This window comes from Gymnoscopelus braueri (assembly GCF_963280865.1).
Source record: "Gymnoscopelus braueri genome assembly, chromosome: 23".
In the NCBI taxonomy this organism is placed as follows: Eukaryota; Metazoa; Chordata; class Actinopteri; order Myctophiformes; family Myctophidae; genus Gymnoscopelus; species Gymnoscopelus braueri.
This window is the reverse complement of record NC_137625.1, coordinates 37,832,023-37,857,681: the sequence shown is the minus strand read 5'-3', so window position 1 is coordinate 37,857,681 and position 25,659 is coordinate 37,832,023. Positions and strand designations below refer to the sequence as shown.

The 25,659-nt window shown below is 41.6% G+C and overlaps 2 protein-coding genes across 2 annotated transcripts in view; one reads left to right on the top strand and one right to left on the bottom strand.

Annotated features, from left to right (window-relative positions):
- kiaa0930 overlaps nucleotides 1-25,659 on the bottom strand; it is a 60,400-nt gene that overhangs the window by 2,061 nt on the left and 32,680 nt on the right. The window contains exons 3-9 of the mRNA XM_080421665.1: nucleotides 7,744-7,848; nucleotides 7,175-7,252; nucleotides 6,761-6,862; nucleotides 4,475-4,615; nucleotides 3,880-4,068; nucleotides 1,585-1,744; nucleotides 395-550 (exon numbers count right to left, since the gene is read on the bottom strand). Of these exons, the coding sequence (XP_080277791.1) occupies nucleotides 395-550; nucleotides 1,585-1,744; nucleotides 3,880-4,068; nucleotides 4,475-4,615; nucleotides 6,761-6,862; nucleotides 7,175-7,252; nucleotides 7,744-7,848 (931 nt within the window). The remainder of the gene's footprint in view (nucleotides 1-394; nucleotides 551-1,584; nucleotides 1,745-3,879; nucleotides 4,069-4,474; nucleotides 4,616-6,760; nucleotides 6,863-7,174; nucleotides 7,253-7,743; nucleotides 7,849-25,659) is intronic.
- LOC308079197 (microfibril-associated glycoprotein 4-like) lies at nucleotides 14,197-19,989 on the top strand (the record flags this gene model as incomplete). The annotated part of the gene is made up of 5 exons (XM_080420575.1): nucleotides 14,197-14,232; nucleotides 16,446-16,631; nucleotides 17,994-18,090; nucleotides 18,799-18,972; nucleotides 19,736-19,989. The coding sequence occupies 5 exons, from the start codon at nucleotides 14,197-14,199 to the stop codon at nucleotides 19,987-19,989; spliced, it is 747 nt and encodes a 248-aa protein (XP_080276701.1).

The following is a 25,659-nucleotide window of genomic DNA, read 5'->3' as shown; positions in this document are numbered from 1 at the left end:
CCCAGCTAAAATAGTTATTACAGCATCAAAATCCGTTTAACCACTTCATCCAACATTTTAACATCATGAACCTTCTGTTGGGGTCCCCGTCACAACATATGTTCAGATGGGGGTCCGTGGGCAAATACATATGAATTTAGGGTCCTTGACATGAAAAAGTTTGAGAACCACTGACGTAGGGATGAGATCAGTGGTGGAAAAAGTAATAATAATCAAAATTTACAAAGTAACTAAAGTTTTCAAATAATTGTTGTGGAGTAAAAGTACAATATTTGCCTCTGAGATGTAGTGGAGTAGAAGTAGAAGTACTGAAAATTGGAAATACTCCAGGAAAAATTTTACTTAAGTTAAATGTACTTAGTTACTTTACACCACTGGATGAGATGGGACTGACCTGTAGTGATGCGGTGAAGGGGCAGGGTGACGTAGGTGAGATGGGAGTAGAGCAGGAAGTAGTCATCTGTCCGGTTGAGTTTCAGCCAGGACCCCACCAGCGAGCGGCCCGTCCCCGACAGCGAGCGAGAGCGGAGGTTGGTGGCGTTGTGTAGATCTGTGTAAGACCATTCACAATTTACAATTTAGGCATTCAGCAGACGCTCATATCCAGAGCGACTTACATTAAGTGAGGTAATCGTCAGTGGTGGAAAAAGTACTCAAATGTTTTACTTAAGTAAAAGTATCAATACTGCAATGAAGCTAAAAAGTTTGGGAACCACTGCACTATATAGTATATGTATATAGAGCACACGTTCAGACAGGATCGACAGAGAATTGGATTTACTTGGTTGTGACACAGATGTAAGATAATTGACCACATTATAGTTTGTCGCACAAACATTCTGAAAATAGACGATCTCACAACGTGCTGTGAGCGTGTACAGTAGATCGGCTATTTTTTGAATTTCTATTATTTGTTATAGTCGATTAAACTGATCAGTTCGATCAACTGTCGCACCCCTACTCTGGTATGTTAAGTGAAGGCTCTCTCAGCTCTGAAAAGCTCCAGAGGGAATAAATAGTCCAGTTTCCACTAGTGGGTCAAACTCAGCTAAACAGGGCTGACTCAGTGTTTGGGTGAGCGAGTTCGTTCCAGTTTCTACTACTATTCTTACACCTGGTAAGCCTGCAGAGATGATACAGCATAGTATGTCTTCTGTTTTCAATGTATGAATTAGTACAGTGAAAGGTTATAAGGCAACCAAAGGCATGGCACCCCGATACCTTCGAGACATGATCCAACCCGCCAACCCTTCCCGCTCACTTACTGTATATCACAGGAATGCTGTCTGAGCCTTCCCTAAAACACCCTGGACAATGCTCCTAGACTATTCTCTCTCCTGGCCCCTAAACTGTGGAATAAACTCCCCCTTGCAGTCAGAACGCCAGACCCAATTTCCCACCGCAGTCTGAAGACCCAGCTCTTCAGAATTCTATTTTAGAATTTGAATCCTGAAAAGTTACAGTTTTGGACATAATGAGGTTTCCACCCGACAGAGACGATGTCAAACTGGTAGGGTTCTTTCAAATAAAAAACAAAAGGCAGAGAATGACTGCACACAGCGTGTTTGTTGAAGAAGACCATACCATCATCGTCCTCCTCCCGGAAGAACTCCTCGCTGTCATTGGCCGAGTGGGACTTCTTCATCTCGGCGATGCGGTTGCGGGGAACCTTACGACGCAGCGACGGAGAGAAGAACGAGGGGCGGTTCCTCTCTGGAGTCGGAGGGGTGCTGAACGAGGTCACCTGACAGGAAAAACAAATACGGACATCCGTTCATCTCAAACGGCAGGAAGAATGATCTGCCACTGCCGTTGGTCCCATCGCAAGCGTTCACTTTTCGTAAATATATGACGTTTCATGGGTGTGAAAATAATTTCCTGATTGAGTTTTTTTAAATAACAAATGGATAAGGGAGATAGTGCATGCACATCCACTTCCAGTAAGTGTCCAAGTGCAAGATCAACATAAAATAATAATGAAGTATTGAATAGGGCAATAAAACGAGTGGAGCACATGTACGATTATTGTTTTATTTTTCCTTAATAACAAAGTCTTGGATTTCATGATTTGTCAGTATTGTTGCATACATTGGATGAGGAATATAATTTAACCTGCTAACTTGCATGTATTGGATACTTGCAGCATTTTTGTAGTATTCCAAGTATTCCATTTTCCAGCTGTTCCCAGCCATCATTATATCTTAATATCTAGACACATGAAAGAGGCATTTCAACCTAGACAGGAAGTCTATTGTAGCCAATATTTCAATAGCTGAAAGAAGGCTAGTGTATGCATGTACACAGCAGACACACATCTGGAGCACGGGTGTACTAAATGATGGATATTTCAGTGCAGTGAGACATGAATGATTGATGTTGACCTGATTTCTGCCATGCACATCACACGGCACACGCACACGCACACACACACACAGAGTAATGGGGGTCAACAGCAACAACTCATAGCGAGGTCACGACAGCCAAGGAGTGTGCATATGAAAGGAGCACGGTTCCTGCATCCGCCACCACGGAATGCAGGGCTTCGACGGAGGCCTGACGAAAACAATTACACATCGCCAGGTGCCAAGCGCGGTTATGTCACGGCGAGAAGAGGCCCGACAGCCTGTCCTCCCACCCGGTACTACGAAAACGATGTCAGCGAAACAGACCGTGAGACCTGGGGAGGGAGGATGCCACTGTACCTGCCCATGACGATGAATAAGAGGCTTCGTCACTATAGCGTAGCCTAAACATGGCCTTACACACACACACACACACACACACACAAGCACGTTACAGGATGCCCCGAAACATACATACATTAGTTAATACGCCCCTGTGTGCAGTTGTTTGTATTATGCCTGCCATCCCTCAGAATAGATTCAATACTATTGAAATGAGGCTGAATGTTTGTCTGTTATGTGTAAATTATGTATGTCATGCTGTCTGCACGTTTGTCCACTTGAGGGTGCTAACACTCAAACAAACTAGGGTTGTAACACGCTGCCCTGACCCCCCAAATGAAAAGCCATGGCCACACAGCTCAACTATGCAAACCTTTAGGTTACCATGTCTTTCACACACACACACACACACACACACACACACACATATTACATTTGGCTTGTGGGTTGACGATGGATTGCCATGAATGCAACGCTAACGTTCAGAATGTCCAAAAACATGACATCCGTCACATCATATGCCCATCTTACAATAAATGCACCAAATCTCTGCACGTACGTACGCACGTCTGTACATCTGTAATCCACGTATCTCGAGAACCGTTCTACCGACCTACTTCAAATTCACCACGCACGTTGCAGATGCCCGGCGTCGAGTCGGTCGGATAGGCGGTTGTCCATAACCGCCAGAAAAGGCTTTGTCCAGGCTCTGGCCGTGGCCCAAATGAGCCAATTTATTGCCATGGCAACCCCAGCCTAAGCGCTGGCCTGGCTGGCAGACCTCTGACGCCACGCTCATGTCACTCATGATTCAGCCATAACCATATAAGGAGTTCCCAATGCAGCTACGCCCAAATATGGAGTGTGTTGTCTAACCTCAATGTGTCGTCATGGCATCAGCAAACAAATCAGTGCAGACCCCATATATGGGCACAAAAGGGGACATGCCCATATATACTGATGACACCAGGGATCTCCATGAATGGATAATATTTGCATAAATAAAACATTGCATAACTGATGGGGCATGCATTTCCAACTTGCATCGTTCCCGGGTAGTTGGGCACCGGCCTAATAATATTAAATTATAATAATAAAAAATTCGCCCCCAACGATTATCTTATTAAAATAGATTTTTAAAAAAAATCAATGAAATGGATTAGCTGGATTAAGCGCTGTGCTCCTCCTCACTCACTCTTTCGTGGATGGGGGAGTCGGGGTCCTCCTCCGTCCCACAGGGAGACGTGTCCCCCGTGGGCACCCTGCTGACCGCCATCTCGGCGTGGCCCTTCCCCTGGGGTCCCTTCATCCTCACAAACTCCATGTTGTTGTACTTGTAGAAGCCAAAGGACATCCTCTGGGCCATCTTGGCTGCCACGCTCACCTGGTGACAACACGGGACAGGACGAGAATGATTTCAGAAGCAAATAGTTTTTTTGCACAATCAACACATAAATACTGTTTTTATATTTCATTTTTCATATTTTTATAGGTTGAATTAATGATGAATGAATTTATGCAGAGTTGACCCAACTTTAGACAGATTTATACACTTTTCCCAAACGTCCACAAAATCTCAAATTGACTGACTTTTTCATGTTTTTTCATGGCTGTGTAAGAACCTTGATGAGTGGAGAGAGGACAGGTTTGTTTCTGTTTTGTATTCTGCCCAGGTGTTTTACACCTCTTCCTGGGTGCTGTGTGTTGCGTTGCGTTGTCATGCGTTTTGCTGTGCTGTGTAGTGTTGTCTTGTGTTGTGTTGTCTTGTGTTGTGTCGTGGTGCTACTCACGCGGTTGTCGTAGACCTTCTTGAGAGCCTCGTAGCGGATGGAGCCCTGGAAGATTACGCCCTGGAAGGTGTTACTCTTATCACTGGCTACGAGCTCCACACACACCATCTCCCCCTCCCCCACGGTCATATCACTGAAGACCTACATACACACAAACACACAGACACACACACGTATTTACAATACTACCGTATATTCTGCTACTGTAGGTTCATCCATTTCTATCAGTATCCATCTTATACCTAACCTAATTCCCTCACTACTACGTAACCTTTGCTAGTTTTTAACTACGTTTTTGGTGATCGATGCGATGTGATGTGCGGGTGCAGACACAAACTAGGGACTCGTGGATCACCGGCCTCCACTCCCTCCACGTTCTGGAGCTCTGCAGTGTGTCTTCGTATAGTGGTGCACCTCTTTCCCCTCCTAGCTGTACCTTGGGTTGGCTCCCACTGGGCCAGTTCGCTCGCCATCAGTTCCAGTGGCCTGCCAGCCACGTCCTTCTCTCCCTGACCTTATCCGAGCATTCTTGAGTAAACAAACAGCATCCAAGGCCTTTTCTTGTTGTACTGTGACTAACTAAACCTAACAATCAATCCTCAATTAATCAATTCATTAAGATGTTGCTCGTCTTAGCAGCTGTGTCAGAGCCAAATGTGCTCACAATCGCACACACACACACACACACACACACACACACACTTTGAGCTCTCTCTCAGCGTGGGCCAAACAAAGCTGTTTACTCTCTGGACAAAACCTAGAAAGTTCCATTGATTTGTTCCCTGGACAGAAGCTGGTCTCATTCTCCCTGGCTTTAACTGGCTAATAAACACAGCCTGCGTTCTGTGCAGGCTCTTGTGTTTAAACGGAGTGAGAAAGCATGAAGTAACGGGTCATTACGCCCGAGGTGGCGTGCACTAGTCGATCGGCCCTGCTCTCGAGGGGGAGTCACAGCAGAACGTGACTGCAGCCAATCAGTGACGGTCTGTTAGTGGTGTCTGATTGGACGGAACCGTGGGCTTATCAGACAGCAGGATGTATACAACGACAAAAGAAAGCACCAGCTGTTCAGACGGAGGGCACTGAGTGAAAATATTTTTTTTTGGCTACGGTGCATCGTCACAATAACAAACAAGGCTTACAGCAGTATTACCTTGGTAGGTGTTGCGCTCCACCTCAGCAATCCATCTCCCAGGGGTCTAGCGTATTGAGATGGAAATTGTCTGTATCGGCTAAAAAAACGTAACTTGCTATATCATGGTGCTCAAACTTTTTCATGTCAAGGACCCTAAAAAATGTATTTGGCCACGTACCCCTATTTCAAAATATGTTGTTCCAGGGACCCCCAGAAGCAAAGATTTGAGTTACACATGTTCACTTAAAAAAATATAGATTCAAAGATTTGCACAAGTTTTCACGATTTCTCAAAAATAGCAGATATACAAGCTCATAGCGCAGCACCGAGTGCCGCGCTATGAGCTTGTATATCTGCTATTTTTGAATTGCCAAAGAAATCTTAAAATGACACATGCGTTCCCGGTCTTAATGGGTTAACTTTGGGGTATTTGCTCATACTGCACTTGAAATTTGGCATCTGCATTTAACCCACCCTAACTATTAGGAGTAGTGGTCACCATTAACTGATTGACTGCCAATCGCGTAGATCTACGCGAACCTATTTAAAGCCGCCACGTGCCAGTCGCGTAGATCTACGTGAACTTAAAAAAAAATATATATATATATATATATATTTTTTTTTTTCAATTTGACCCAAAGACCAAGGAGATATGATTTTTCCATGAACCAGGGACCTTCCGTTTCCCAGACGGTCTCTCTACCCACTCAGCTATGGCCATACAAGCAGGAACAAGCAGTTCTGCAACAATGCTAGTGTGGCAAGGTCCATGTGTTGCTGAGAACGGCAAGACATCCCAACGAGAACAATAACACTGGATGTAATAAGCAAGAAAAGTAACCCATGGAAAATGAAACAATCAATTGTAATAATAATGCCACTTAGGCAGCAGTGTGGGGGAGGGGGTGTCTGTTGTGATAAGTAATTGAAGGAATTGAAACGTGATGTTGTGATGTCGAGAGTATATTTAGCATTGTTATCACCATAGCAACACAAAACTTGCCTTGTCGGTTTAGCTTAAAAATGCATGTAAACATTTGACACATAAACACATTTGCTAAATCTATCCAGCATGAAAATGTATTTTTTCCCCCCAAGCAAATATCTTGGTTATATGTGGGAAAACCCACGGTCTGGGGGTGGCCACGTACTTCCTCAAAGTTGTCGATCATGAAGAAGATGTTTGGGTAACTCATTTTAGACTCCTCCCCCTTGCTGTCCATGGCGTGCTTGCTGGGAGATGCAAAGACTTCCTGTGAGACAGGAAGACAGACTTTCAATGCTCAGCATGAGGCTAATTAAATTACATCGTCGCTGTTGGGTCTCGGGTGGAAACCTTGTATGTTCAAAACCGTTCCTTTTTTATTTTTATTTAAAAAAATGCTATTTTTTTGCTGTGCGACACCGTTATAAAACTAAGTATAATTAAGTGATATAATTAAGTTTAACACTGCAACTCAATACGTCAGGCCTGAAACCAATTAGAGTGTTGTACTAATCTAATGGCAGCGTCTCACATCATTAACCACGTAACCCTCTATTCTTAGCAAAACAGATTTTAGTACCTGACATTTCTTCTTGTGTACGTGTATGTCTCCAGCATCTGAGCGCGTGCAGACAGCACAGGTCACCACATAGTCCAGCTGGAAAACAGCAGTGTGTTTACAATCAATCAATCAATCTGTCCATCCAGCTAATCCAGTGATTCTCAAACTTTTTCGTGCCAAGGACCCCCAAATTGATATTTAAGTGGCCGCGGACCCCCACCTGAAATGTGTTGTGCCAGGGACCCCAGAAGCAAAGATTTGTGTTAAAAATGTTCGCCTTTAAAAAAAATATATTTAAAGATTTGCACACATTTTCAAGATTTTTCAAAAATAGCAGATCTACAAGCTTGTAGCGTGGCACTCGGTGCCACGCTACAAGCTTGTAGATATGCTCAGGCATTTAGGAGTTGGTTTATTAAGGTAAGGGTTAAGGATTTTTGAGGTTAGGATTAGTGTTAGGTGTGTTAGTGATTAAAGTTAAGGTTAGGTCCAGTAGGTAAAATGGATATTTCCTCTCCGCAAAGTGAGTAAGACGTCTGTGTGCGTGCACGCGCGCGCATGTGTGTGCGCGCGTGTGAACCCAGTACCTTCTGTAGAATGAGGTTCAGGTAGACGCTCTCCTCCCAGTCGATGTCGGGGTCTCCCAGGCCCGGCAGTTTCTTGGAGTCTCTCCTGTACACCTCCACCTCCACCTGAGACCCACACAGCAACACACACAACGAGCACCGTCAGCAGTCCGTTCACACCTCACATGTAATGTGTAGGGCAATGGTTCTCAAACTTTTAAATTTCAAGGTCTCCCCTTAACTCTGACAGCATACAAATGGTTCCATTTGGTTCCATTTGTATACTGTCAGAGTTACATACTTGTAAGGGTCAATTTAAACCCCCCTAAAGGAACCCAGAGAGTCCCTGAAATCCACTTTAAGAACCACTGGTGTAGGGCTGTCAAAATAATATAATTTTAATTGACGATTGTGTTTTTGGCATTGAATATAAATACAAATTACATTTCTGTTTGGCTTTTAGGCTTTGTTGTTAACAAAAACTCCACAGTGCAAATATGACAAATAAATTAAATATACAAAGAACACAGAGTTTCTTTATTTTTTTTTTCCTGCAAAGTAACAGCTTTTTGGACGTGTGAGGTTTTCACAGACAGCGATGATCTACTGTAGCACAGCCCCTGCAACTAACTGGGATCCACCTTAGAAGACTGAAGCAGCCTTTCCCACTTCCCCTGGGAGGGATGCTGTTTGTGCTGGTGCTCATGCACTCACACATCTGACCATCCATGCACACACGCAGCCTTTATCGGTAGCTCTGCGTGTGTGTGTGTGTGTGTGTGTGTGTGTGTGTGTGTGTGTGTGTGTGTGTGTGTGGGGGTGCGTGTGTGTGTGTGTGTGTGTGTGTGTGTGTGTGTGTGTGTGTGTGTGTGTGTGTCTCTATGAGTGTATGTGTGAATGACACACACAATGATGTCATTTTATGGAAATGATATTGGGAACTCCAACAAAACCCTTCAATCCTGTGAATATTTTGATCACAAAATGCCATTTAATGTTTCTGTGCGTGTGTGTGTGTGGGTACGTGCGAGTGTGTGAAAGAGATCCCATCATCTGTCCAAGCTTCAGTTGTCTTCTAAGGGACCACCTGGATCAGAGTATTTCCATGTCTTGGTACTTTAAAGGTTTTAAACGGCTGAATTAGAGTGCAAACAGTCAACCAAACTAATGGTTTTAATCAATATATTAAAATAATTATCTGAATAAAATCAGTTCTGGGGGTAAAATGTTACTCTGAGAAACTCTTGTTTTGTATGCAAGTATTGGTTTAAGGAGGACAGCATGGGGGCACATCAGCTAACAGCATGGGAAGTACTCAGCTGAAACCCACTTCTATTCGTATACAGTAGCTTATCAGTCGCTTATCGTCATGGGGTGGAAACCAATTTGGTTTACACCCCATGACGATAAGTAAGCAATTATGAATAGAGGGTCTGGTTTCATGTGAATGCTCTCGTGTTACAAAAATATAAATGATGGCAATATATTTTCAGAGGTTAAAATAAGTGTTAAATATCTCTATATTCTGATAGTAATCATTGCTATAGAGTGTTTGTTCAGTAACAGAGATCTGAAAATACATTTTCAGGCCAGGATCCCAATTTCATCTAATCGGAAGAGATAACTCATACAAGTGAAAGTGAAAAAAAAAGCAAAGACATTTGGAAATGGAACACTAGAAAATGTATGTTTTCCTAACTGGATGAAATTGGTCATCAGACCCCTGTTACTGAACAAACACTCTATAGCAATGATTGCCATCAGACTGTAGAGATTTAACTTTTAACACATTTTGTTTTGTTTTAACCAAAAACAGAAAGAATCACTCACTACAGTGCCTTTAACCCAGTTAGACTGTGAACGCATCTGTCTGTGTCATTTTGAGGTTTCTTTGGCTATTCAAAAATAGCAGATATACAAGCTCATAGCGCGGCACCGAGTGCCGCACTATGAGCTTGTAGATCTGCTATTAAAAAAAAAAAAAAAAAAGTGAAAATGTGTGCAAATCTTTGAATGTATATTAAAAAAGATTTGAGTTAAAAATGCTTGCTAAAATATATTATAGATTTGCACCACATTTTCACGATAAAAAAAAATTGCAGATCTACAAGCTCATAGCGCGGCACTCAGTGCCGCGCTATGAGCTTGTATATCTGCTATTTTTGAATAGCCAAAGTATAAAATAATGGTTTAAGTGGTTACACAGATGTGTTCCCAGTTTAAATGGGTTAACACTGTGGGTTTTACTGTGTATCGATTCATCCCTGCTGATATTTATTCAAAATGGAAAATTGATCGCTTCAAAAAGCACCACTTTATTTGTGATTCCCAAATAAAGTGGTGCAGACAGCATAATGTTTACAATGAGCCTGTAGGTCGTCACTGTCGGGCAGAAACCTTGTATATCCAAAACGACTACTTTTCGGGAGATTTCGGGAGAGAAAGAACCTGTGTTCCAGTGGATCCAATGTAGTCATTATTTTAGCCATGTTGTTGTTAATACTTTTCATTGGTTCAATATCTATAAAACCCACACACATTTAAAATAGCAGATCTACAAGCTCACAACAGGGTGCATCGCGACACGTTGTGAGCTTGTAGATCTGCTATCTTTTTCTATTTTAGTGTGACACTTATGATGAAGTAAGGCATTAATTTTCACACAAAACAAATACATAAAGAGGTGAAATATGGAGATATGAGGTTTCTGCCCGACAGAAACGCTGTGTTAGTTGAGAGGACAAAGCATGATGACATTGCTTCGGGGCAAAACCGCAAAGTAACAACCTTGGCTCTGTTGGTACAGCGCTCTGTGGCTCTCTGCCAGGGATTTATCACGCACAAATAACAATGCACATATCGCCGCTGTCGGATGGAAACCTTGTATGTCCAAAACCGTAACTTTTCAGGAAATGGAGAAAAACAAAAGACCTGCGTTCCACTTGATCCAATGTAGTTGTTAATTAGTGACAAAGCTTTCACTTTCAAAATGTTTCTATAAACGCTGCAGAGCTCAAGACACTGATGATGCTAGATAGGAGGCAGCGATTCAGGAGTCCTGGGAAGAAATTGCAGATTGAGGCTATCTTTATATATATATATATATATATATATATATATATATATATATATATATATATATATATATATATATATATATATATATATATATATATATATATATATATATATATATATATATATATATATATATATATATATATATATATATATATATATATATATACACACAGTATATTAGGGTTTTATGGAAGTTGGTGTTGGCTTGTCCACACTCTCGCATCACATCACATTCAAAATGTTTCTATAATAGCGAATATAGCCAATCTACATACTCACAACGCGTTGTGATGTGATGCGTTATTGCGTTGGTTGTCTAGTAGGGCATTACTTAATACATTTACAGTAAAAAAATATATATACACACACACAGAGATCCAAGGTTTTTGCGTGACACAACAATGCATGCACCCACACATGCAGTACATTGCAGTATTACTCCAGGTCACTACAGATGGATAGGATGGCCCTCTGAGCACTGTGTTTCTCATCATCATGCGTTTCATTAACGAGCAGAATTAACGAGTAGAGGGGGAGACGCAACGCTAGAGGCAACTAACCACTGACCTGGCTGAGGAATTGTGCGCCGTATCCACGGTAACCCAAGGAATTAAGGGAGGAAGTGGAGGGACTTGCTCCGCCACGTTTATGATACACAGCCTATTAATGTATACATTTATGTCCTTACCCTATTATTTTTCGTATTTTCTTCTTCTTTTTTTAAATGTATTCCCTTTTTCTCCCAATAGGCTCTATGCACAGCAGCCATACTGGAGAGAAATATTGGGCCTCTTCCTTACTTCCTTCTTACCAGTGATACTAATGAAGGCTCTGTTCCATTCTGGTCAAAGTCAGGGTGCTGCTATTGTGCATGCTATTGGTCCCGGCACCTTCATGGTCCAGGCACCTGCACGTGTTTTGTTTTGCAGAATACAATACAATAAAAAAACAATAAAACACGTGCAGACCACTCAAGTGCTCCAGTATATTTTATTTGGGTAGTCTCTCCTGAAGTGTCCAGGTATTATTATTTTCTCCTTCATTAGTATAATTGGTAAGACCTGTGAAGAAAGTAAGGGACAGGCCAAGTTTCTTTCCAATATGGCTGCTGTGTGCACTCCCTTAAACAATAGATTCACCTACCCCGGGTGTAAATGTATAAGACTTGGCATGTCCTTTGTGCCTGTAGCTATGAGGATTTACAACGAGACACATGTTGGTCGCTCTGCCAGGTCAACTGTCATATAACTTGGAATAAAAGATGTACCAAGGACTCTGACTTCTAATGACACTTTAGGGTGTGGTTATTGTACTGATTGAACTGTTGACACTGTCACTTTTCTTTTCTTTGCACTAGAGTTCTCAAATTCTGCCAAAACCCAACCCGACCGAGTCTAATTATGCTAATTAGTCGGGCCGAGTGTGTTTTTCTTTTCGTGTGTATGAGCTGCTATGGCTGGACGATATGACTTCAAATCAATGTCACGATTATTAACTTCTGCCTCGATTATGATTAATGAACAATTATAAAGCAAAGGAATGAACTATAGTGCAAATATAGCCAATCTAAAAAACGGTTTCTATATATTTTTCGATTAACTGCCACTGCCAGTGTTCCCGCTGCACCAAGGAGCTATCAGCTCCTGTCTCGCTCTCTCTGCATGACTCTTCACTTTGTATAGTCATCTTTGTCATCTTTGTGTGAAGAGACACTTCTGTAAGCAATGCACGCATGTGCCCTCATGTGTTACCATGGCAACTGTTTGCAAGCTCTTAACGCTTTTCTGAGTGATGTGAAACCTTGCTTGTAACACAGACGTTTGTATTTACTATACTTGTGAGGACATACACGTTTCAGGAAAGCATTGAAATAACCCCTTAAACCTACAACCTCTAAATGTCTAATCCTAACCTGTATCTTTTCCCCAATTGTAAACCGAACTCTAAAATCATATTATTTTACCATAAAACTTGTATCATTTATCTTGTGAAGATCGGTAAAATGGTCCTCACAATGTCTGTTTCTCTAATTCTACTATACTTTTGTCCTCACAAGTAGTCGCACACACACACACACACACACACACACACAATCTGGTTACACTTTGGTGCGCTGTGGTTTTGCGAAGAGCGCTAAAATCAGGACCCCAGCCTGTATGTTTAATAACAATAACATTCATCTTCTTCTAATTCAGTGTTTCCAAAATCACAACTTGCATATCGGCTATTGTCTCTAGTTTGGGTCCCAGGGGAGATATCAAATTTCCCTTTTGGGTCCTCGAGCCAAAAGGTTTGGGAAAGACTGTTCTAATTAAGCTGTTCTTTGACCACCATCTTGTCAGAAGAACTCCTCTGCACCACCCATTAGTGGCTCATTATCTACTGGCTTAGATGATTAACAGTGCTCTCTCTGGCTGCTGCCAGGGTGGAGAGAGAGGCAGAGGCAGGCAGGGCCGTAAAACCGCCACAGTTATTCCATGTAGCTTGTTTCTTTAACAGTCCATCAGGCCAGAGGAAATGGAAATGAATGCGAGGAAGCCCATTCTTTCCAAAACTTGAGTGAGTGAGTGAGTGAGTGAGTGAGTGAGTGAGTGAGTGAGAGAGAGAGAGAGCGCTGAGGGCATGGCCTTTCTTCACAGTTATTTTAATTGGACGATGAGTCATCAGCATGTCATCCAATGAATGTACAGCGTGACATCTGAAGCTGATGTTCTCTTGGATTTATTGAAGCCAAAACAAAACAACAGCAGCAGCGAGACTCTTTGATCACGACAACGTGATGCTTGTGGAGCAAATGAAAGCCATTCAAATGAGCCTGGGGTTGTGTACCAGACAGTCCAGGACACCATGTTTCATAACAATAATACAACTATTATTATTACTATCATATTTCAAGTTTTTATGTTTTTTCCGTGAATGAATGCCCTGCTTCATCATACAAATAGTGTCACTCAAAAGCAGTGAAAATAGCAGATCTACAAGCTCATAACGTGTTTAGCCATTTTCACAATTTTAAAATGTTTTTAAAATAATAATACAAAAAGGTACGGTTTTGAACATAAAGTACTGTACACGGTTTCCACCCGACGGCAAAGATAATATCTCCCATGTAGCGAAAAAAGCCTCCCTCCGAATATTTGACTTGATTTCAAATGTAAAATATATGTTTTTATTTGCTTTCATTTGTAGTCCTATGTCTAATTGCAAGAAAGACTACGTCTCCATAATCTAATCCAAACCGAATCTCTCATGTGTTAAGCCCCTTCTGCTGTGACCTTCTGCTGTGAATTGGCTAAATGTGAACTTGTGCTGCTCTGTAGAGGTCAAAAGGTCAGCAGCTGCAGTACAATAGCAGCAGCAGCAAGCGCACGATTTCTTCCCACGGAGAAAGACATGGGGTTCATCAAACAGCCCACCTTGTGTAACAAGGTACACCTTGTGTAACAAGGTACACACTCATATTTGATACAGTCTGTTTCAGGCGGAAATGTTATTAATTCGGCGGCGGTAACATTAGCGTTGTCTCGCCGTCAGTTGATGCTTCATATCCATACGAGTCAAACCGCCGTGCTCATTTGTTTATTTTTGGAACACAGTTCTTACATGCCGTGATATTAAACACGTCTATGGGAATTCAAACATTACGTCGGACTTCGGTGCTCTGTAGTCTTTGGGATGACTCGGCCGGGGGACTGAACCCCCCGACCTCCCAGTCTCAGGGCGAACAAAGCATCTTATACAGTACTTCCTGTGGAAGGTGGCGGTTAGCCCATGCACTGGCATAGTGCCCACTCACACTGAGCAACCATATGCCACCTCAGACATCCGACATCAAACATTTGATCTCTCGAATGAATGGATTTTTCACCCTTCCTTTTAATTTGTGCTTATTCATTTAGATAATCCTAAATTGTGAGAGTGAAGTGGTAAGCTACCCTCCCCTTAATGGGAAAATGTTTTACAGACAAAGCATAAAATAGGGCATAATCTGTTAAGGTATGTTTTGTATTAATAATCTAAATCTACAAAATAACTTTTAACTAAAATGTAAAAAGAAAAAAACATTGCAGTGTAGTCAAAATATCAATATTTGCCTCTGAGATGTAGTGGAATAGAAGTATAAAGTATTAAAAATGTAAAGATTCAAGTAAATTAAAGGACCTAAAATTGTAGGCTGCTTAAGCTAGGGTAAGTGATATATATATATTTTTGTTAAAAAGGTTAAAGTACTATATTCTGATAGTAATCATTGCTACAGAGCGTTTGTTCGGTCACAGGGGTCTCTCCAGCTCTTTAGTAAACAGAATATAGTACATTTTCAGGTAGGTGACAAAATGTAAGCCAATCAGGAGAGAGCACTGAAAATGCATTTTATGTTGAATAAAGAGCTGGAGAGACATGGAGACTCCTGTTACTGAACAAACACCCTAGCAATGAGTACTATCAGAATATAGAGCTATTTAACACATATTTTAACCAAAGTAAATCACTTACCCTACCTTTAAGTACAGTACTTGAGTAAAATGTACTGTACCCTAACCCAGGTACAGGATATGTGAAGAACAAAAAAAAGAACACACATGTCAAACAGATGTATGGTCCCCATACCTTATCTTGTGGGTTGAGATTGCATTGTGGAGATAAGACTGTGTACTGTAGGTGACTATAAGTATCCCCCCAACTTTGAAGGCAGGCTGTGAGTCCTGCACTACCCTACGACAACCATGCAGGTAATATAATATACTTTTCTAATGTAATACAATATATTTTACATGTATAATTAATATATAATGTGAATTTAAGACCGTCACCTAACTTCTCAGTTCACTTAGGCTGGCAGATGTGAATTTACTTGATTTCAATCAATTCTCTCCGAGATGCAACTTGATTTGGAGGCAGTGGTGGGAAAAGTACTCAAATGTTTTGGAAATTGGAAATACTCAAGTAAAGTACAAATACCTCAAAATTGTACTTAAGTACAGCACTTGAGTAAATGTACTTAGTTACTCTCCACCACTGTTTGGAGTCCAGAGATTCTGCATAGCAACAGAATATTTTTTCATTAACAGGCTGTCTGAACTGCAAATTGCAAGCCCCTCACGATTTATGTGTAAACTACATCGGCACAATTCGTCTCTGCACTGCATCTATTAGTCTCCATTGATTGTACGTCTCGCTGTTACACTTTCACATCCTGAGCTTGCCTGTCTGTCTGTCTGTCTGTCTGTCTGTCTGTCTGATTCAATCCGGGAAAGCATCTGTGTCATTTTAAGATTTCTTTGGCTATTCAAAAATAGCAGATATACAAGCTCATAGCGCGGCACCGAGTGCCGCGCTATGAACTTGTAGATCTGCTATTTTTGAAAAAAACGTGAACAAATCTTGAATATATATATATATACATTTTGACTAAAATCTTTGCTTCTGGGGGTCGATGGAACAGTGGAACATGGTGGGCTCCGCGGACAAATACACATCATTTTGGGGGTACTTGACATGTAATTTTTTTTTGAGAACCACTGATAAATAGCAACATAAGTACAAAAAAACTGTTAAGATTTAGAAGACATTCACAGATTCATAGAATCCCCAGAATTAAAGATTTTAGTTAAAAATGTTCGCTTTGAAAACTACTGTCTCAGTCTCTAGTTCTGTTGGCGTTGCTTCTACCCGTGGCGGTGCACTGTGTGGCCCTCTACCCCCTGGAATGTGGAGAGATCCAAGACGCGGGCGCCAGAGCCAGCGGCGTGTACAGGATCTTCCCGGCGGGACCCAACTCCCCACGCCACGCCTACTGCGACATGGAAACCGATGGCGGGAGATGGACGGTCGGTACCCCCACCGCAGTAGCCAAGAGAATCTTTTACTCCCGAGAACCTTTACGGGTCCATTTGGTTCGATTCGTACGATCTCAGAGTTACAGAAACATAAGAGTAACCATTTGGTTCATTTTGTTGAACCTGTTGGCAGATTCTAAAAACGCCTTGTAAAAAAAAATGTTTTCTGAAAAAACGTTACCGAATTGTCAAGATAGATAATGTAGATAATTTTCAGTAATAAACAAAGGTATAAGCTCTCAAATGCTTTTTTATTTCATGTGTCAATCTACTACAGAGGCTGAGAAATACATTATAGCAAACATCTAAAATGGCATGAAGGGTATAACAATGTATAGGTTAGCAACAGGTCTAAATGGGTTAACATTGGGGAGTTTACTGTGCGTGTTTGTGTTCGATTGATGAATTCCTGTTTTGTACACAAAAATTGCATTTTGGGTATGCATGCTGAGGCAGCACCGCGCGCGCACACACACACACACACACACACACACACACACACACACACACACACACACACACACACACACACACACACACACACACACACACACACACACACACACACACAACCCCTGACTACTGTGTGCTGCTATCTTTATGTCTTTAGAAAGCATAGGCACACACACACAGGGAGACATAAGCTAATGTGCTAACTTGGTTGACAGAATGTCACACAGCTTATTAACCCTTTAAGACCTGCAGATCTACAAGCTCGTAGCACGGCACCGAGTGCTTGTAGATCTGCTATTTTTGAAAAATCGTGAAAATGTGTGCAAATCTTTGAATATATATATATTTTTTACAGCAAACATTTGTAACTCAAGTCTTTGCTTCTGGGGGGTCACTGGAACAACATATTTAGAGATGAGGGGCCGCGGCCAAATACATATAATTTTGGGGGTCCTTGACATGAAAAAGTTTGAGAACCACTGATATAGCAACATACGTTTAAAAAGAAAAAAAAAATAGGATTTAGAAGACATTTTGCCTTAATGGGTTAATATGTGTGGGCTCGTTGTACACAGAAGCAGGGATATGAATTTTAAGGGGCATTTCATCCATAATACTGTACATTTGAAATGTATTTTGTTTCATCACTTCCAAATTTACTTGTTTATCCTGTATGAGTTCTCTCTCTTGTTTGGATGAAATTAGAATCCTGACCCCTGTTGATGAACACTCTATAGCAATGATTGCTATCAGAATATAGCTGTTTAACACAGAAATATCACTTATAGCACCTTTAACTGCAGGCGTGCTGTGTTTATGTGTTCACTGCAAAAAACGGTTGTTTATATTAAATTAAATGACGTGGCAATAAAGTATTTTCTGATGTCGGTTCTCCGATAGGTCTTCCAGAGAAGGATGGATGGCACAGTGAACTTCTACAGAGGATGGGATCAATATAAGTTTGGATTTGGATCTGCTGCTGGGGAGCACTGGCTGGGTGAGATGTAGCTTATTCATGCATCGCTGCAAACTATCCGGAACAATCCGCTAAATCGTAATCCATCTCATTGAGGGTGTTGAAAAGTACCAGTGGAATACGTTTTTGCACTCTTGAATTATGCAACACAGCATGATATGCAACTTTGACTTAATTTTGGTCTAACGCCTTTTATCAACTTATCCTAAGAAGTTGATTAAAGGCTTCTAGGCTACAAAAGAAAGAAAGAAAAGGTTGTCTTATAAAACGTTCTTAAACAACCTATTAAACTGACTTCAACACAGAACAGTGCAGATGACTGAAGTGATTAAACCACAGTGAATAGTTGATGTTTCTAGTGTTTCAAATACAATTGTGAAAAACAGTATGAATGCGAGCTCACTACTGCCCACCAAACTGTTAAAAAAAAGTAGAAAGCCTGATTTAGACTTCATACGACTGTGTCACTCGCCAGAAACAGCCAATCTACAAGCTCGCAATGCAACGCGTTGTGAGCTTGTAGATCGGATATTTCCGCGACATCGTTGTAAGAGAATAGTATACTATCTATCAGAATGTTTTCACATTGATTCATTGATGTATAAACTTTTCAAAGCCGCCCCTCACTTATCATTTCATTAATTAAAAAAGTAATTGATGGAATGATCAATTCAATAATCAATAGTTGGAACCCTAATTGTGCTATGTGTAATAATGCCCATTGTCCAGGTCTGGACACTCTGGAGCTGTTGATGCTGAACCAGAACCAGACCTATGAGCTGAGGGTGGACATGGAGGACTTTGAGGGAGAGAGCGCCTTCGCCACCTACGCCTCCTTCTCCATCGGCAGCGAGGAGGACGGCTACAAACTCAACATCGGTGACTTCAAGGAAGGAGTCGCAAGTAAGAGAAAAAAAATAAAGTTTCACAGCACGGGTGGCCAGTGGTGGAAAAAGTACTTAAGTGATTTACTTAAGTAAAAGTATCAATACTGCAATGTAGAAGTACTCTGTTACAAGTAAAAGTCCAGAATTCTAAATTTGCTTGAGTAAAATACAAAAGTATTGGTATCAAAATACCAACAAAATACTTAAAGTACCAAACGTAAAAGTACAAAAATGTTTGAAAATAGCAGATCTACAAGAGTTGCGACGTATAGAAGTACCTCCGACTAAAGCTTGTCTATGTTCATTGTCACGTTTTATAACCTCCAGTACAGTATGTGAGAGTTGAATATGTACTGCATGAATTCTATGTAACTACACCAGTTATTTATATATTAGCATTTCCTTGAAATGATATTAAATTATACGAAGATTTGTGTAAAAAAAAGATTTTAAGATTTCCACACATTTTCAAGATTTTTTAAAAATAGTAGATCTACAAGTTCATAGCGCGGCACTTGGTGCCGCGCTATGAACTTGTATATCTGGTATTGTTGTATAGCTAAACATTTTAATATGGATAAAGGGGTTAAAATGATTGTGACGCTTTATTAACTAATTTAGCTGGGGATCCCCTGGTATCCCCCAAGGCCCCAAGGCCCCCTGGGGGTCCCCGGACCCCACTTTGAGAACCAATGCTCTATGCTGTCCTGTTGCACACCTGGTATTATTATTATAATTCATATATGATATGAATAATTTCCTGTTCTCACCAATGCCAGAGGACGCCCTTAAATACCACAACGGCCAGAAGTTCTCCACCTACGATCGCGACCAGGACGACGATCGCTGGAAGCACTGCGCTAAGAAGCACGAGGGAGCGTTCTGGTTCCAAGCCTGCGCCAACACCAACCCCAACGGCGTGTACATGTGGGGCGAGAAGGACGTCGAGACCGGCGTCAGCTGGTGGCCCTGGAAGAAGTCTCACTACTCCGTCAAATCCATCTCCATGAAGATCAGAACCCAGGCTGCCTAGATCTGTCTGCTGAGACATTCTGCAAGCTCCCATATGTCCCATAGAGCAGTGATTCTCAAACCTTTTCATTTCAAGCTACCCACGTTTGGTATGCATTAAGCCACAGATGGCCATAACTCTGAGAGTGTGCCAAATAGTCTATTTGGTTTTTAACTATCAACAATTTAGCTGGGGACCCCCTGGAACCCCGGACCCCATTTATGAGAACCGCTGCTATAGAGTACTGTGGGATGGGTGGTGGCTGATTTAAGCAGTCACACCTGCCCTGAGTCAAACTGACGGAGGGAGAGACAGACAGTCATGACATGCTGTTATTTGCTCTCGTTTGTTCTTCGTTATTCATTTCTATAAATAATGTAACTACATCAATGGCATGGCAAGCAGTATATGTTCCCAGAAATAAACAACTTTGTGATCCTGAAAAAACCCATGGATGTGGTCTGTGTGTACTTTGAGCCTGTCACATGTACCTTAAGTGTCTTATGGTGTAGGCCTGCATGCTACTGTAGCTCATGGTCTTCAATCCTGCCACAATCAGCTATTAAACTCTAAGGCTGTGTAGCACCAACATGGGTTAAATTAATCCTGGTTTATCTTTAATTTAGGGTTAGTAAATCTAGGTTCAAACTAAATTTATAATCAGATGATTACGAGATGTGATGAACAACTTAATGTGCGTCCTATTGTAGCATGAGGTTGCTGTTTTTTTTTTGTGGGTCGGGGGGGTTCGGTGTTTGGACAGTTAAAAGACAAATAATACATAAAATAAACATAATAAACTTAAAATAAGAAATAAATAATAAACTAGAAAAAGTGCTCCTCGGAGCACAGGTCTCCGCCAGGTCAGGTAGGTTATTGTGGCCTCCTGGTGGCGCTATAACAGGCCAATGTGAAAAGGGTGGCATTTCTTCCGCGGCCTAGCGGGAATGTGCGTGCACATTTTCACGGAAATCGCACGCCGTGTTCATGATTTGAGACATTTTGTTCAAAACGGACCAATCCTGCAAACTTTGGAAGCCAACCTTAGCCAATCAGGGTGGAATATGAAATATCGGACAGATGCGTCTTGATCACATGACTATAGAGATACTGTGTACTGATTTGCGTGATGTTTGGATACAATCTGAAGGATTAATATCCAAAAATCCTGGTGGCACTGTAAAAAGTAGATCTGCACTGCAAAAGTAAATGCAGTGCAGATGTTTTTCCTTGGCCTCTAGGGAGTGTGCGTGCAAAGTTTCACGCAGATCGGTGCAGTTAAAAAAGCAAAGTAGTTAAAAAAGCAAATCGGCCTGTTATAGCGCCACCATGAGGCTGATTTGAAAAGTTTTAAGTGGCATTTCTTCCTCTGCCTAGTGGGAATGTGCGTGTGCAATTTTATGGAAATGGCAAGCTGCGTTCATGATTTGAGGCAGGACGAGAGAATAATGTGGTTGCGCTTACAGGATCAATCAAACAGGTCAAGTTATGCGATTTCACAGAGGGGTGGGCTAGGGGTCTAGACTCCAGAGACAGTTAGAGACAGTACACAAATAATGGGAAAGAAGGGTTTTCAAGGAGATTTGAGCTTAGACAACTTGCAATGCAAAAAGCATTGTTAGCTTGTAGCTCAGTTATTTATGGCCACGTGAAGAGACCCACTGGGCACTGACAACACCGTTTAGAGAGGGGCTGCAGATTACACACAGACACACACGTGGTCTTATGAATTGGCTGATTTTTTCTATGGTTTGAATGTATTAATTCAATTGGGTTTAACCCGTCTCAAATATTCCTGCGAGAAACTCATTCCTCTAATCCCATCCAGTGAATATATGCAGCAATATTGTCAATAAACTTGACATAAACCTCAGAGAGGGATGAATTAAATACATATGCTAATCCAGTTTTATTATGTTTAACATTTCTGGTGCAACAGACTTAGTTAAATCCAGATTTAAATGGAAATTAAACCGTGAGATTGACAAAGATTTAGATTTAACCAGGAAACATTTTAAACTACATTTAAATTAGTTTGGTGCAAAAGGATTAGTAGATGAGCCTTGATTTAATCCAGTTTAAAAGTTAAACCAAGTTGGTGCAACTTTCACGATTGTCATTATTCTATCTAGTCAATTCTCTTTCACAACCTGGTCATCGTTCCACTTGATCCCCATCATCCATGTTCTGGAGAGAACATTAGGCAAAAATAGCCGATCTACAAGCTCACACCACGTTACGTTATGACACGTTGTGACCATGTAGATGGGCTAAAAATTACAGGGCCAACTCAGGTCCAATTTACCATACATGGGCAATTGGCGGCACGTGGGTCACATGCGGCCCCCAACTTCACTTAATGCGGCTCGCAGGTTAATATCGGACTACTGATATATTATTGATTTCAGCTGTTACAAACATGACCCGCTTTAATTACTTAATTACAATCTATATTAGTAGCTTAATGACTAGTATTAAAATGATATTGTCTTTTTTATGTCCAATGTATTTATATTTAAGTTCATAAAGTTAAAATAAGTATAACTAAATGCATTTGAAATTAAATAAAAATGTAACTTTTCAGGATTTCAATAAAAAAGTAGCAACAAAAAAATCTGGATTCCAATTCAAAAATAGCAAAAATAGCAGATCTACAAGCTCAAAACGCGTCGTACTGCGACGCGTTTTGAGCTTGTAGATCGGCTATTTTTGCTACTTTTGTGTGACATAGAATAGCGAAGTACAGCATTAATTTACGCAAAAAGTTAAAATACAGAGATAAGAGAGAGAGAGGTGTCTGCCCGACAGTATATGCAATGTGGCCCTCTGGAGTGAGTGTGGAAATATAGTGGCCCTCTCCATCATCAAAGTTGCCCACCCCTGCTCTAGATGGTTCAAGTGGTTCATTCTCTTTTGCAACCTGGTCATTATTCCAGCCCCAGACTCTACTTAAAAGCAGACCCACGCTCTCTCCATCTTCTGTTCTGAAGCTGAACTCCTTATTAAAGAGTACATCGTGTATCTGCACATCAGATACTCGCCCCCATTTTTCTTTCTGACACTCATTAAAGCTCTTCTTGTCCCTATTGTCTCCTGACACTCATGTCTCTCACACTACCGTGGCTGTGAGGATCACATGAATAATGCCTGACTGCCTTCGCTCAGCATATTCCTTTACTATCGATGGAAGAACACTCTGTGGTTGTAACTATTAAGTCAGACTGGATTGTCAGCTAAATGCTTAACCACTTGAAAACCCCTATAAACTTCAGTTGACTGGGGTCCCCCAAGGGTCTATATACTTGGTCCCCCCCCATGCCACAAAAATAGCGAACATCACAAAAAACCTCTACACCATGAAAAACTCTCTACCGGTCTGCGAAAATAGCTGATCTACAAGCTCACAATGTGCCACGTTCAGAGCTTGTGAGCTTTCAAGATTTTTCAAAAAATAAGTTCTGCTGTTTAACCCATTAACTCATTGAGTGCCAGAATTATTTCTGGCTATTTCTGGCCAGTGCGATTTTTTTTTTTTTTTTTTTTTCAAAGTAAAAAAGCTTTGGAAGCGAGATACAGCCTTTTTCAGTTATAAGTTAAACAAGGAGTGGATGGAGCTGCAAATCTTCAGATAATGATATCTTGGGTTCTGATTTTTTTTTTTTTTTTTTTTTTAACACGTGAAACATATAAAAATATATAAATAAGAATATATATATCTCAAAATATTTTGTTCCAGAGATCCCCAGAAGCAAAGATTTGAGTTACAAATGTTTGCTTTAAAAATATATATAATCAAAGATTTGCACAAAATGTTCACGATTTAAAAAAAATAGCAGATCTACAAGCTCATAGCGCGGCACTCTGTGATGCGCTATGAGCTTGTAGATCTGCTATTTTTTAATAGCCCAATTTTTTTTTGTAAAATGACAGCTGCGTTCCCGGTCTAAATTGATTAACCTCACAATGCTTCATGATGCGACACGTTGTGAGCTTGTAGATCTATTTTAGAATAGCTGATGTGTAAAATTTGGTTTAATTGTGATCTCAGTGAGTCAGGTTTGACCTACTGTATACCACTCCCTATGGCAGCCAGCTGTCTATTCAAAGAACATTATGTTCCACATCATCATGCACTGTGCAGTGCATCTGAAACCATGGCTCATAAAACCCAGCCGTGAACCCAGTAGGACTAAACTCTGTTGGACCTACTTATATATATATATATATATGTCACAGGGTGAATGGAGATCCAGGGTGATTGAAGACAGAGCGCTCGTTTTTAGGCACGGGGCTTCGGGGCGAGGCGGGGCTTTTCGAGATAGGGTTTATTAGCGAGGCTCGCGAGGAGGAGGAGGAGAAGGAGGACGCGGCACTGCGAGGCGGGGGTTTATTACGTGAGGCGAGGAGGAGCTCCTCCTCGCGAAATAAACCGTCCTCCTTCTGAGAAGGGGGACGGTTTATTTCGCGAGGAGGAGCTCCTCCTCGCGAAATAAACCGTCCTCCTTGGGAGGGACGAGGAAGGGGAGGAGAGCACGGGAGGAGAGAGAGAGAGAGAGAGAGACACGGACGAGGAAGGGGAGGAGAGCACGGGAGGAGAGAGAGAGAGAGAGAGAGAGACACGGACGAGGAAGGGGAGGAGAGCACGGGAGGAGAGAGAGAGAGAGAGAGAGAGAGAGACACGGACGAGGAAGGGTAGGAGAGCACGGGAGGAGAGAGAGAGAGAGAGAGAGAGAGAGAGAGAGAGACACGGACGAGGAAGGGGAGGAGAGCACGGGAGGAGAGAGAAAAGACGAGGAAGGGGAGGAGAGCACGGGAGGAGAGAGAAAAGACGAGGAAGGGGAGGAGAGCACGGGAGGAGAGAGAAAAGACACACGCACACGCACACGCTTGTCCACGACGGAGGCGCGCCGACAAGTGGAGCTTGAGGCCGAGGAAGCGCGCCCTCGCGCCTCCAGGCGCGAGTGCCCGCGCTGACCGGCCGATGCTCCACTTGTCGACTCAGCGCCGTTTGAGTTGTAAACCGATAGGGACAGAATAGTTCTTTTCATGGATCACTGTGTGCGTGTGTGTGTGTGTGTGTGTGTGTCAGGGAGAAACTAAAACAAAAGCCAGCAGAACACAATAAAAGTATCTTAACAGTCCATTGAAAGCATGAGCGCGTGTGCGTGCGCGCGCATGTGTGTGTGTGTGTGTGTGACTGTGTGTGTGTGGGTGGTCGCGGCCATATGTGCTTGTGCACAAGCCTGGCTTGTGGCTCCCTCTAGTGTTTCTTCTACAGAATTGCTGGGTGGGTAAAAACGAGCGAGCCTTCTTCAATCACCCTGGTTCTCCATTCACCCTGTAACATATATATTCATTACATTTACTCAAGTACTGTACTTAAGTACAATTTTGAGGTACTTTTACTTTACTGGAGTATTTCCAAATTGTCTACACTTTTACTTCTGCTCCACTACATCTCAGAGGCAAATATTGTACTTTTACTCCACTACAATTATTTGAAAACTTTAGTTACTAGTTACTTTGCGGATATAAATTATTAAATTATAAAACATTAACCACTTTAGCCCTATTTCATACCTAGGCTATTTGAAAATAGCAGATCTACAAGCTCACAACGCGTGGCATCGCTTGTAGATCTGCTATTTTCAAACATTTGAGTACTTTTTACTTTTGGTACTTTAAGTATAT